Raw genomic sequence first — 15,414 nt, forward strand, 5'->3', positions numbered from 1 at the left:
ATCCAGGCCCTCTTTGAACTTGTTTAATGAATCCACCATCACCTGGGGCAGAGAGTTCCATAGCCTTGCTGTTCTTACTGTTGGAGGAATCCACTTAGGGACCCCCTGAATGGAATACCAAGCGCATTAAAAAGCGGTTGGCAAAGAAACCGCATAATTTGTGTGGACACCGCGCAGAAAACACATGGACTCCATTATAGTTTATGGGGTCCGTATGCTTTCATTGCTCACCGCTTTTTAATGCATTCCCGATTTTCATTTGGGGGGTACCCATGCGGACTCCCCGAATGGAATACTGAATGCAGATGTGAACCAGGCCTTATATTATTGATACAATGTCATAATGATGTCATTTTCCTTGTTTCTTCCTCACCTTTGTAGACAGTCATCTCTTTGGTAGTCAAGTATGCTTTATTGTGGAAAAAATGTTCTCTGCACTGTGGTTTGTGGAGAACACAGCATAGACGGACTTGACTTTATATCTCTCTAGAGTATTACTACTTTCTTTTTTGTTCAAGTTACTTTTTTTTCCTAAAGAAATTCATCATAAGAAAAAAAAAGAAAACCTCCAGTACTGGGCCAAGGAGAGGATTATTATATTAAGACTAAAAGATGTAATTGAAATATAAGTGTAGCTGAAATAATAGCTTCTCACTTCATGAAGAGGTGGTTGATGAATTTCCATTAATGATTATTTAATAGTATCTGCTCTTTAATGTGCAAAGTTTATTAGTTTGTGATATTTTTAATAAAGAGTTATTGCCGTGCCATTACCTGGCTGTCAGGTCAACCCTGCAGCTCTTGCCTACAGCGATGAAACCTCTGCCCTTCAGTGACAGTGTATTAAATGATGGCTGTAGGACATAAAAACAGGCAGCCTATAATTGAATAAAAGAGGAAAAAATGAATTGAATTATAAAGAAAAGAAAACTTGAATGTTCCAATTCACAATTGTTCTCTACAAAAATAAAGCAACATAAACATGAAGGATGCAGATAAAAGCTGTAGTAGTGTGCGTAGTATTTAAATGTTATCTTTGTCTGCAGGTTTTCTGTGATTATCATGGCCATTCGCAAAGAAAGAATGTGTTTTTCTATGGATGCAGCATAAAGGAGACCTTGTGGCAAGCTGGTTGTGTAGTGGATTCTTCTATCCTCATGGAGGATGTTGGATACAGGGTATGTATGTCATTCATTATGTGAGCATTGTAGTCTATTGAGATATACTAATGCTAGTGATATGGAGTGTACATACCGTGTTTCCCCGAAAATAGGGAACCCCCCGATGGTAAGGCATGCTTTTTTTTTTGTTGAATTGCATAATATAAGGCACTCCCCGAAAATAAGGCATTCCCAAAAATCACTGCCTCTGCTGTTGTATCCACTGTTCTGGCTGCTGGAGGATGAGCTGGAAGATGCCCACTGTGCATATGCTGCGGGAAGTTCACTCTCCCAGCTCATCCAAGAGGCAGAGGAAGCAGCCAGCTTTCCTGTGCACACGGAGCACAGTGCACAGCATCCAGCCGGCTGCAATGCCCACAAAGTGAAGCTCTCCGGTGCAACCGCTGGAAGCCACGCTTAGTTCCACCCACCACTTTCACTGCCAGGACGAACAGCAGCATCAGCGCTGCTACAAAGATGGGGAAGGTAATTAGGATACCTTTCCTCCCACCTCCCCTACAGCAGTCATGCTGGCGCTCCATTAGGATTGTAGGATAAGGATTGTAAGCCCTACTTGGGACAGAGACTGATGATAATATCTATAAAGTGTTGTGAATGATATAGGTGCTACAGAAAGAGAAATATACGGAAGTACAGTCCTATGAAAAAGTTTGGGCACCCCTATTAATCTTAATCATTTTTAGTTCTAAATATTTTGGTGTTTGCAACAGCCATTTCAGTTTGATATATCTAATAACTGATGGACACAGTAATATTTCAGGATTGAAATGAGGTTTATTGTACTAACAGAAAATGTGCAATATGCATTAAACCAAAATTTGACTGGTGCAAAAGTATGGGCACCTCAACAGAAAAGTGACATTAATATTTAGTAGATCCTCCTTTTGCAAAGATAACAGCCTCTAGTCGCTTCCTGTAGCTTTAAATCAGTTCCTGGATCCTGGATGAAGGTATTTTGGATCATTCCTCTTTACAAAACAATTCAAGTTCAGTTAAGTTTGATGGTCGCCGAGCATGGACAGCCCGCTTCAAATCATCCCACAGATGTCCAATGATATTCAGGTCTGGGGACTGGGATGGCCTTTCCAGAACATTGTTCCTCTGCATGAATGCCTGAGTCGATTTGGAGCGGTGTTTTGGATCATTGCCTTGCTGAAATATCCATCCCTGGCGTAACTTCAACTTCGTCACTGATTCTTGAACATTATTCTCAAGAATCTGCTGATACTGAGTGGAATCCATGCGACTCTCAACTTTAACAAGATTCCCGGTGCCAGCATTGGCCACACAGCCCCAAAGCATGATGGAACCTCCACCAAATTTTACAGTGGGTAGCAAGTGTTTTTCTTGGAATGCTTTTTTTTGGACACCATGCATAACACATTTTTATATGACCAAACAACTCAATCTTTGTTTCATCAGTCCACAGGACCTTCTTCCAAAATGAAGCTGCCTTGTCCAAATGTGCTTTTGCATACCTCAGGCGACTCTGTTTTTGGCGTGCTTGCAGAAACGGCTTCTTTCTCATCACTCTCCCATACAGCTTCTCCTTGTGCAAAGTGTTCTGTATTGTTGACCGATGCACAGTGACACCATCTGCAGCAAGATGATGCTGCAGCTCTTTGGAGGTGGTCTGTGGATTGTCCTTGACTGTTCTCACCATTCTTCTTCTCTGCCTTTCTGATATTTTTCTTGGCCTGCCACTTCTGGGCTTAACAAGAACTGTCCCTGTGGTCTTCCATTTCCTTATTATGTTCAACACAGTGGAAACTGACAGGTTAAATCTCTGAGACAACTTTTTGTATCCTTCCCCTGAACAACTATGTTGAACAATCTTTGTTTTCAGATCATTTGAGAGCAGGTTGTCCATGCTCGGTGACCATCAAACTTAACTGAACTTGAATTGTTTTGTAAAGAGGAATGGTCCAAAATACCTTTATCCAGGATCCAGGAACTGATTAAAAGCTACAGGAAGCGACTAGAGGCTGTTATCTCTGCAAAAGGAGGATCTACTAAATATTAATGTCACTTTTCTGTTGAGGTGCCCATACTTTTGCACTGGTCAAATTTTGGTTTAATGCATATTGCACATTTTCTGTTAGTACAATAAACCTCATTTCAATCTTGAAATATTACTGTGTCCATCAGTTATTAGATATGTCAAACTGAAATGGCTGCTGCAAACACCAAAATATTTAGAACTAAAAATTATTACAATTAATAGGGGTGCCCAAACTTTTTCATAGGACTGTATATGTAAAGCCATATATTATTGTGTTTCCCCAAAAATAAGACAGTGTCTTATATTAAATTCTCATCCTAAATATAGGACCCGTCTTATTTTCGGGAGACGTCTTAGGGTGAGTTCACACGGAGTAAAGTGCCGCGTGATGTGGCACGTAGACGCGGCGCTATTTTGCGGCCGTGATTTTGCTCACTATGGAGCTGAAAAGACCCCAGAGTATAACAATAGTTTGTGAGTGGTGTAGCCCTAAAACTGTGGGCTCTGCTGGACATTAAATTTTTGCAATATTTGCAATGAACACCATTGCGGCCACAATGGGACATAATACTGTGTAGATCTGCCACTGTGAGACATTATACAGTGTGGAGGCTACTATGGAACATAACACTGTCTAGGGACATAATACTGTATGGAGGGTCCACTATGAGACATAATTCTTTGTGGAGGGGCTGCTATGGAACATTATACTGTGTGGAAGGTCTGCTATATGACATTATATTTTGTGGAGAGGTTATGTTGTTACATTATAATGTGTATAGGGGCCTCTATGAGACATTATACTGTGAGGAGGGGCCGCTATTGGATATTATACAGTGTGAAGGTAACTTTGGGACATTATAGTATGTCTAAATGGGGTGTTATACTATGTTATACTATGTGGGGGCCAGGAATAAGAGTCGCTATATTTATATTTGGCTGAGTATGATGCTGCAGCTCACCCCGATTTGTTTCTGCATTTTAGTTAGAATCTTATGTGGACAAATTCCAAATTGTTCACACATTGATTCTCTATTACAATGTGTATTTTTGGACATTTTCCTATAACTATAAAAATCACAAATAATGGAAAACGTCAGTTCACCGCTATACAATAAGAACATCCTGGACTTCTGGTGCACTGAGGACCCGGAGGACCAGTCTTGAATAAACAGGAACAAAACCATATCCAACATTCCATGTGGACCAGTGAAATTGTTCTTTATTAAATACAGTCCATTATATCCAGAATACCAGCATCGATGTAAACAGCTACATGCTTCAGACAAAGCCTTAAAGGCTAGAATAGTGGAGCTGTTTGCATCAATGCTGGTGTTCTGGATATAATGTACTGTGTTTAATAAAGAACACTTTCACTGGACCGCTTGGGATGTTCGATATTTTTTTGTATCTGATTAAAACTCAGACATTAGTCATAGAAAAGTAATTTATCAGTTAATTTTGAACCATAGTGGCTTTGTATTCAATCATATCCAGGCCAGTATTCTTGCGTTACAAAGTTGCAATTTCTTATGCTAATATGCAACTTTTTGATGTTATTTGTTGCATTCACTGCTTATATGAAAAATTGGACAGACGGTGCATTGGCGGGAGAGTGTTCTCCCACAGCTCAGGAAATTTACTACAAGTTATACCAGAAACTGCTGTGGATTATATCTCAAGTCTACTGCAGCTCCTAGCACAGCACACAAAAATGGAAGACGGTTTTCTGCAGCACTGAACTTCCTCCCAATATGAGAGACCTATTAACTTTTATCAGCAAAGCTTGTTAATATATTAATATTGGGGGGAGTGGCCACAAGCACATACGCTAATTTTACTGCTCTGCCACTATCGGGACCTTAAACCAGCTTAAACCAACTCCAGCAGCAGGTTTTTTTTTGGTTAAAACCATATCCACCATGTCTCTAAACACATCATGCCTCCGTCATGGATCACTCACCTAATACAACTTCGCTAGGTTTCCCATTCAGTCACCATGTCTCTAGTGTCTAAATCCCAGGTAAGCACCATCTCACAACAGCCATTGCCCTCTTGGGGCCTACCATTACTACCATGCACAGAGATCACTTTTGAGGTCTCTGATAAACCTGTCTCTGAACATAAGCTTAAGTCGTTGTTAATGCATCTCTACAACAATCTTTCCATGCTGCTTTCGCCATGGGAGATAGAACATCCCATCTTGAGGACAAAAAGGGGAAGTTCCCTTAAGCCCATAATAGTCTGGTGGACATGAGCAGCAATCTATATGATCAAATTGAGATGTTCAAACATAGTCATAGAATTAGAAGACCACTCAAGCATTCTAATGACTGGTTCATCTGAGCACCCTGATCACAATTTTCTCATGCTATATTGGTCCTGGACAAGGTCCATGATGTCGCTGTAGTTGTGAAAATTTCCCCCACTGCAGTCCGATATCACGGTATCATCAGTTACTTCACTTAAAATCAAAGGGCTTAATAGTCCATACAAACGCCCCATGGTATGGCAAGAATCTTGATTCCTAAAGCCAGATGCATTTTTGTAAACTAGAAATGCAGGGAGGAACTGATGGAAATGTGGAGATACTAGCATTTAACTGAAAAGGACTTCACCTTCTCTAATGCTCATCAGTCTTAATCTCAAGTTGACATGTTTTTTTGTAGACTGGCTCTTATTTGACAAAATCATGTCTTCTCCTATAGGTTGCATTATATGGACTGACCATGCCTCCATTTCTGAAGCCTCCTTTTTCACCTTGGAGACTGAACTACTTTATTTTAAACTCTTCCAAATACTTAACAACACATACTCAAATCCTTCAGGAATATGTCTTTATTAACAAGTCCCCTGATGTCTCTTCTGTTACTTTATGGTGTGCCCACAAGGCCTTTATCAAAGGCCACTTCATTAGTGTTGCAGCTAAAGACAAAAAGAAACAGAACGCTCAGCGGATCAGGCTAACACAAGATAGTTTTAATTTATCCAACTTAAACAAAACCACTGTATGCCCTCAAAGAGCAAAACATATTAGCCAATTACAACGCCAGCTCCACCAACTAGACCTATAAATACGAGGCTGCTTTACTCAAAAAGCCAAATCATATAAGCATAATAATAGAGCTGAATCTTTTTATCTTCACAATTTAAGCAGTCTTGAAAAATGTGTATACCCTATCTCTTCTCCAAATAACAGGAACTTATTTTCAACCCACAATATATTGCTGAATCCATTGCTGATATCTACACAATGCTTTGTATATAACCTTAAAAATTATTCATCTACTACTCAACCAACAGAGTGGATCATTCAATGTTTTTCAATTATATTTGTGGTTAGTATTGCGGTTTTCTGCCTAAGAAATTCATGAAGCCTTTCATTGAAATTAAATAAATCCTCTGGTCTTGAGAGTCTCTCTAATGACTATAGCGTACAGTTCAGCCCCCCATCCGGTTTCTCTACTTAAATGGTGTACATCATTCAGGTTCCATCCTAACTGAAATGCTCCAGGCTACTATCATCACCCTTCCTAAGCCTGACAGACTGTAAAAATTCCAGCCCAGTTCCAGCCCACTGAATACCAACCAGATATTTATTGCTACAATTCTTGCATTCCCTTTCACCCCTCCTTCTCCTGTACCTGGTGCATCAAGTTGGTTTGTTAAAAATAGGATGTTTGTGGATGGCACATGCCAGTTTATTAATATTATTGACTTTGTTGGGCGCTGTCAAATGCCTTCTCTGCTCCTCTCAGTGGATGCATACATTGGGGATTCCATAGTGCAATTCTCAACAAATTTGGCATTGTTGGTAAGGCCCATGCTCTTGTCATGGCGCTCTACTTTCAATCCAATATTTACTGATCAGAAAGGATGACTAATCTCCATAAATTCACTATATTCACTGAAAAAAGCTGGTGGGAGACATTGATACAAAATATAAAACTTCATTAGTGTTCACTAGTATATTGAAAAATTATATAAGATATACAGAAAAAAAACAAAAAAGTATAAGGCCAAAACAAAAACAAAATTCACACTAATATCACCCGGTCACAACAGTGTAACACAGCCATGTATAAGTCCAGTCTATATCTGAGAGCTGATAATAACTGTCTTCCTCAGTCGTCCTGAACTCCCTCAACCAAATGTGCATGCCAGTTAGACCTCTGAAGCGGCAACCCATATATTGGGATGTGTTGGGGTGTCCCAATATGGCTGGTCAGTCAGTGCGCTGACTGACCAGCCATATTGGGTCACCCCAATACCTACCAGTTTAACCAATCGACTTGGTGTCATCATTGGTCAATGCTGCCATCCATACTCAGCATATTCTGGTGCAATTATATGCACCTGTGACACTCACCTATCTATCAAATGCCAAGCAAGACCTTGGAGAAGCGTGGTCACCCTTGCCTATATTTTATTACTCTGATATATCGGGATGTGTACAATATTGTAGGAACAATGTATTCCCTCCTATCCTGCGCCGTTCCTCTGAGGGATCTATTTTTTTATTTTCTGGGGTTGCTCTATCATTATTTCCTTTTGGGCCAAAATATGTCAAATTTTATCAGAGGTTTCAATATCCGGTCTCTCCGACCCCTGAATTAGCCTTGCTGGATGTTAATCTCTCAATGTATCACCACATGACCAGATGATTCTTTTCCACTGTCTAACACCTGCCAGTCTTTCATAGCCTCTTACTGGAAGAAACCTTCAGCTCCATTAACTTTGGAGTTGATTCACAAGGTCAATTTATTATTACTTTATATAAATTATGATTGCCCCTTACATGGTACCCACACTAAAATGAGGTCTTACTGGGAAAAATGGTCCTCTTCTAAATATTGTATAAATACCCTACCCTCCTAATATGGTGTGACTCTACCTTACACACCTCCCTCTATTCACTTCCTTCGCCCAGCCCTTCTCCACTTCCCCCCTTCCCACTATTTCCCTTCTCTTTCTTTTCCCTATGTTTATTTAATGGGACATTTCCTGTTTTATGTTCTTATGTTTCCTATTTTATTTTATACCTTGCTCAATATTATGGCTCTACATTGGCCCTGACATTTGATATATCGCTCAAATAGCATTCGATGTGTCTGTAAGGTTATATATCATTTCTGCTATTGACTTTGGTTTTCCATATGTATCTCTTTTATTATGCAATTGTTTTATTGTATATTGCTTGTTGTGTACTATTTTTTCCAATCTCATTAAAATATATGTTGATAAAAATATTAATATTGAATTTAATTTTATAAATGTATATTTCTTTTGTCAATATCTCATTTAGACTTTACCGAAAATTCTTGATAAGATCGCTCCTGCGTTCTCGATGTCCCACAGCAGCTTTTTAGTGGAAAAAGCAAGAGCATCAACTGCCCGAGTTGTGGTATGGCATGACATTCGAGTTTTGAGAAGCTACACAATGGAGAGCACCTACTGTGGATTCAATCAAGGGCCTTACAAGGTAACTGGGTCAGCGTTGGATGGCAACCATAGGCTTATTGTAAGGTACAGGTATACTGTAATGGGGCCACTGTGGAACATATTACACTATGTGCGGGACACTGTGGAGCATAGTATACTGTGTGCCGGACACTGTGGAGCATAATAATACTCTATGGAGACCACTGTGGAGCATATTATACTTTGTGGAGCCATTGTTGAGCATATTATACTGTATGGGACCATGCATTATTACTATAGGCTGTAATAATATCACACGGTGATTATAAAACTTATAGAACTGATGCTGTGCAATGTAAATAGTGTAGGGTACACTGTGCTTGCAAAAGCAGCACAGTATCTTCAAACAATTGATCACACCAAGGGCTCCAGGACCCCCACTGGTCTCTTAAATCTCTTATATTGTTAGGACCCTGTAGATCACTTGATTCACACAGGATTTAAGGGGTGCTCTATCTGGCCAAATTCATTGGTTAGCTTTTTTGCATATGGGTTCAATTTCTTACCAGCAGATTTTTACTTTCAAACAAAATTTATGTTCACTATTCCACTAATAGCCCCTACAATAGCAAGGGAATTAGAAGAGATTTTGGTGGTGGACTTATAACATTATTGCTGTGGTAACCTCTAGTGTGTATGCACATGGTAAAGTTAAATTGCAAAAAAAAAAAAAAAAAAAAACAACAACAAAAAAAAAACCCTGCATGCAGTTTTGATGCAGCCTCTGGTGCAGTTTCTTTATTATACAGGTGAAACACTTTATTGAACGTGTTCCATCTGTATTTGCACAACTGATGCAGTTTTTTTTTTCCAGTGCACCAAACTGCACTGTGGGTATGTACCCTTAACACTTGCTAAGCAGATGAGCTGAGAGTGGAATAAAAATCAATCTGCTCCACAGTCAGCTCCCGAATACGCAACACAACTGCTGTATACAAGTATCGACATACTGATTGGATTAGAAACATTTGCTCTCTGTAGAGTGTTTGGTCTGTTATTACAATGAATATATATCAAGTGCGATATTTTTGAACATTTCCATGATGATACATAAACCAAAGATATGATCGAGTCTGTGCAGTCAAATCAATGTGTTCAATGGGCATATAACAGCGTCCAAGTATATTGTGTATGCTATTCATAAACACATCCAAACGTGTTGGTGCATGGAGCTTATAGTTGTCCTTTAATCCTGAATATGCCAGCAGTGCTTTTATCATTAACAGCGGAGTAGGGCTTTGTTGAAGAAATATTCTTGTATAAGAAATGTTCTTGATCTCTGACTGGGTAGCAGGAGGTATACAGTATTCATCCCTGATATGTATCTTTTTTAAGATGAGTATCACTTCACACTGTGTTTTTCTGGAGTGGATGTGCTTCATATTCTAGTAAACACCCTACTTTAGACTTACTGAATTGTTATATCTTATTTTGATTAATTCTACTGTGAAGAGTCCCATCTATGAGTGTCTTATCCACTGGAAATAAAGTCTCTTGTAGGAATCTTAAATTATTTAACACTCTAAACCACAGTCGATATATCTTAGCCATGCATAATGATTTACTGGAATATATAGTCTTGATATACTGTACGGATACTGGGACTAATGTTCTAATCCTGGTTAATATTTAGACCGTATAAATTTAGTCCAAGACGTGGCTCATACTATATCATAAATTTGGTGTATTTTTAGATCCTGTTGGCTCACTTTACACCACCTTTTGGTTGGCTTACTTTGTAGAAAAATTTGGAATCAATTTTTTGGTACATTATAAACAGTCACTTTGCTGCCTGTGTCAAAAAAATCACAAAAAGTATCTAAACCACATAATACACATGGTACAAGGCAAGTAGTGTATACTGCTTTTTTTTAGCACCCCTTAAACATGAATTTTGGCACAAAAAGTAAAGGTATAAAGAGATTCTGTTACTTGAGATTGTTCCTGAACTTGTTTGATATCTTTTTTGTTCTTAGCAAGTAAGTGGCATTTCCTAATGGCACACCCCTCAAAACTATAGAAAATTGCTTATAATCCACATAAATTCTGCTTCTGTGACTAGTAGAGTAGTATGTTGAAATTTACCAATTTTGGGGTTAGAAAATGTGCAAAGGTAAATGTACGTATTAAAACAAAGCATGGTTCAAGATGTAGATTTACAGTATTTATCAAGAGGATACAAGAATGAAAGCATTTAGAAGTGATTTGCTTCACCAGACCAACTTTCAACCAGCAGCACAGCTATAGTATTCCACCTTGTCATTAAAAAAAAAACCTAACAGTCTGCAACTAGACATATTGTTAATGTCACCAGGCCACTTTCTAATAGATGCCAGTCCAAAGGAGATGACTAAAAATAAGAAATACTTTTTACTCCCTCTTCTGGGCTGCTCTTAAGGTCCTCTTAAGGCATCCTCTTAAGGTCTCTTCCATCCTGTAATCAATGTAATGAGGTCAGCATGCCCCACATGACTGCTGAAGCCCAACCATAGGCCTCACCAGTGACGTCTGGGGCACGTTTAACTCAGTTGCAGGTAGAAGAGGACCAAACAATATGGTGAAGAGAGCCTGATGGAGCAAAGATGCCCAGGGTCTTTACTTCACTTCCCCTGGCCTCTACTTATTATATTCTGGGGCCTGTGCTAATAACAGAACTTACTTCAGTGGGGCTCTTGAGAGTATTTAATTATGTGTGAGGGCTACTGTAGAGCATAAAATACTGTTGGAGGGCCACTATGGAACATATTGTACTGTGTGGGACCAGTATGGAGAATATAATACTGTGTGGTCCCACTATGGAGCATATTATACTGTATGCAGTTGACTGCAGAGCATATTATACTGTGTGGATGCTTCTATGGAGCATATTATACTGTGTGGGGGCCACTGTGGAGCATATTATATTGTAAGGGGGCTACTGTGGAGCATATGATACTGTGTGGGGACCACTGTGGAGCATATTATAATTTGGAGCCATTGTTGAGCATATTATACAGTCTGGGGCCATGCACTATTACTACAGGTAGTAATAACATCACATGGTGATTATAAAACTGATGCTGTGCAATGTAAATCGTCAAAGGGGCACAGTGCTTGCAAAAGCACCACAGTATCTTCAAACAGTTGATCAGCAAGGGCCCTAGGGCCGCCACTGGACTCTTCCATCTCTTAGACTGTTAGGGCCCTGCATATCAGCTGTTTCCCACAGAACACAGCTCCCATTACAGTATACATAACCAGGTGTTGCTCACTCACTATATTCTTGATAACCAAAGCTGTGGGTACTATAGTTGTATCCCTTTCAAGTATCTGAGATACCTCTGCAGCACCTGTAATGATCACTATCAATAATTTACAGCAGGGAGTGGGTAGGCGGCTCTGGACAAAAGTTTACATCGGGCCCACAAGACTTTAGTTATGCCACTGCCCCTCAACCACAGGGTCTGAACAACCTGAGTCAAAGCATCACTGAAACAGTGAGGTTTATATCTGAGAATATGCTGGTGTGCATCTGGACAGCACTGGCCTACCATCTAGACATCTGTCATGTCACCAGTGGAAATCATATAAAAAAATTGTAATCTATAGATAAAACTTCGGCAGGTAGTGTGTCTTTTCATGTTAATAAATTTGTGTTACATTCTCTTCGTTCTTCTTTTTTAATCACACTGTACAGTATATACTGAAGATAGATGATTGATAGATAGATAGATAGATAGATAGATAGATAGATAGATAGATAGATAGATAATAGAAAAAAATGCAGAAGCAGCACAGCATACAAACTGGGTGCAAAGCCAAACTAGCAGCTGCCATTTTTTCCACTTCTTAGATAGATAGATAACCAGTACTTTCTAATAAAGTTCTATCAAACGTTATCCCTAAATATCATGTGGATTGATCTTTATGTTTTATTAGTAAGTAAGTAGTTAGATCTAGTTGTGGTAATTGAAAATGATGACTGAATATACAATAGCCTGGGAAGGTTTCAAAGACATTGCTTACGGTGCACAGCAAGGTTCCTTTCTATCCATATTACAGTGTGCAGTCACTCCATTCCTTTAATCTCAATAATTACAGGGTGTAAAGAACAGCTTATTATACCTCAGTCACTAACTTCTAACCCACTGTACCCTAAATATCAATAATATTTTCCGCATCAGTTTGCAGTGGAGGGCACATTTGCAAGCTGTGACCTTTGAGTAGTGCTTAATAACATTTTACAAGGATCACTTAGAAGGTAATGCATTAAATGCATTATTTATTAAAATAAATATCTACACGTTTACAGAGTTGAAATACATGCCTTAATGTGACATCTGTGGTTTATCTCAACTGGTTTTATTCAATGCCAGCAATCCCATGAAGGGCACTGGAGCAATAAAACAAAGTCTACTTCTCCCTTTGGAGCACAAGCCATTGAATTCACAATATCTTTAATGGAAAAGCATGTCAATATCCAACTGTTGTACTATGACTTGAGCATGTTATTTGTCTGGCTCGTGGATAATTATTTTCTGATAGTGTAGAAACAAGGGCTCCAGAGGTGTAATACACAATTCATTACAGGAAAAAATATTTTGATATTTCACGTTTTCTTTTCTTCTTAAGCATAGCTAGTGAGAAACTACACTACATGTTGAGACTGCAGAAACACTTATAAAGTCCTGTACCCGGCTATTTCTATCAGTCCTATTGAATTTTGCATCAAGAGGCCTATATGACTACTGCTCATTCAGACTTGGGATCCTTTTCTAGTGATTGGTACTTAAAGAAGATGACTAGTACAGATATCATATGATAGGTATAAAACCCATTGTGTCTGCACACTAGAATTCTAACGTTAAATTGTTGCAAATTAGAGGTTTATGAATACGATTATTTGTGCAAAACATTGTGACATTTTGCATTTTTACACTATTCATGCAACTTTTAAAGGGTGGCTGAGAAAGCAGATGGAGTCAACTTTTTTAGTTCTATCTACAACTGATTTATCAATTTTGACTTTTTCAAGACTTGCAAAAATGAATATAAGCTAACTTTAGCAAGGGGTTGGAAAATGGAGTAACATGTCAAGACAGACGTTTTAGACTTCTAGATGTGCCAAATGTACCAACTGTAAGGAGTTGCAGTTTGCCACTCGCAGGAAGGAGTATACCTTGTAGTATCCTATAATAATAATAATAATAATAATAATAATAATAATAGTAATAATAATAATACATTTTATTTATACAATTTGTAGGGCTCAAATACAGACAGAAAGATACATTACAAAGAAAATCATTTCACACAATGGGACTGAGGGCCCTGCTCGCAAGAGCTTACAATCTATGAGGTAGAGGGGGTGACACAAGAGGTAGCAGAGCTCAGACCCTTTTGTAATAGAGGTGACTGTCATTGCATAAACATAAGACTTTATGAGCCGTCGACAGTCGTGTCCTTTAACATGTGGATGGAGCTTGGACCTATGAAGTTAGCATGAGATGACATCATATCATGTGGGGAAATGTGAGAGCGGGGACAGAGGAGGGTTAAGGGTTTACGTTACATATTGTGATAGGCTTGTCTGAAAAGATGCGTCTTTAGTTTGCGTTTGAAGCTGTAGAAATTGGGATTTGTCCGAATCTGATTGTCCGGGGTAGAGCATTCCAGAGAAGTGGGGCAACTCGGGAGAAGTCTTGTATACGAGCGTGGGAGGTTCTAATAATAGAGGATGTAAGTGTTAGGTCATTAAGTGAATGGAGAACACGGGTTGGGCGATAGACAGAGATGAGGGAGGAAATGTAGGGAGGTGCAGCATTATGGAGAGCCTTGTGGATGAGGGTGATAACTTTATATTTTATTCTATAATGAATAGGCAGCCAATGTAGTGACTGGCACAGACCAGAGGCATCGCTGTAGCGTCTAGCCTGATAGATGAGCCTGGCCGCTGCATTCAGAATAGATTGTAGAGGGGAGAGTTTAGTGAGGGGAAGACCGATAAGTAAGGAGTTACAGTAGTCAAGGCGAGAATGAATCAGAGAGACAATAAGTGTCTTTAGTGTATCTCTGGTAAGGAAAGGGTGTATTCTAGAGATGTTTTTGAGGTGGAGGTGACATGAAGGTGCGAGTGATTCAATATGAGGGGTGAAGGAAAGATCTGCGTCAAACGTGACCCCAAGGCAGCGGCCTGCTGCCTAGGAGTTATAGTAAGGCCTGAGACTGCAATGGATATATCAGGGACAGATCTATTAGATGGCGGAAACAGTAGTAGTTCAGTCTTGGAGCGATTTAGTTTCAGATAGAGTGAGGACATGATATTTCAGACAGTTGCTAGTGTTCTGTATGAGTGCAGGGGTGATGTCCCGGGAAGGTGTGTATAATTGGGTGTCATCAGCATAAAGATGGTACCTGAAGCCAAATATGGTGATGGTTTGTCCAATGGGGGCTGTGTAGAGAGAAAAGAGCAGGGGGCCTAGGACCGAGCCCTGAGGAACCCCAACAGCAAGGGAAAGAAGGGAGGAAACAGAGCCCGCAAATGATACACTGAAAGTGCGGTCTGAGAGATAAGAGGAGAACCAGGAGAGCGCAGTGTCATTGAGGCCAACTGAGCGGAGCATAGTGAGGAGGAGTTGATGGTCAACAGTGTCAAAAGTTGCAGAGAGGTCCAGAAGAATAAGAAGAGAGAAGTCACCATTGGATTTAGCCATTAGGAGATCATTGGAGACTTTTGTGAGAGCCGTTTCAGTAGAGTGCAGAGCGCGGAAA

General features: G+C 39.5%; 1 protein-coding gene across 1 annotated transcript in view; it reads left to right on the forward strand.

Annotated features, from left to right (window-relative positions):
- The window catches only part of AGBL1 (AGBL carboxypeptidase 1), a 543,682-nt gene that overhangs the window by 246,657 nt on the left and 281,611 nt on the right, over positions 1-15,414 (forward strand). The window contains exons 20-21 of the mRNA XM_075273295.1: positions 1,047-1,178; positions 8,489-8,665. Of these exons, the coding sequence (XP_075129396.1) occupies positions 1,047-1,178; positions 8,489-8,665 (309 nt within the window). The remainder of the gene's footprint in view (positions 1-1,046; positions 1,179-8,488; positions 8,666-15,414) is intronic.

This window comes from Leptodactylus fuscus, chromosome 5, assembly GCF_031893055.1.
Source record: "Leptodactylus fuscus isolate aLepFus1 chromosome 5, aLepFus1.hap2, whole genome shotgun sequence".
Lineage (NCBI taxonomy): Eukaryota > Metazoa > Chordata > Amphibia > Anura > Leptodactylidae > Leptodactylus > Leptodactylus fuscus.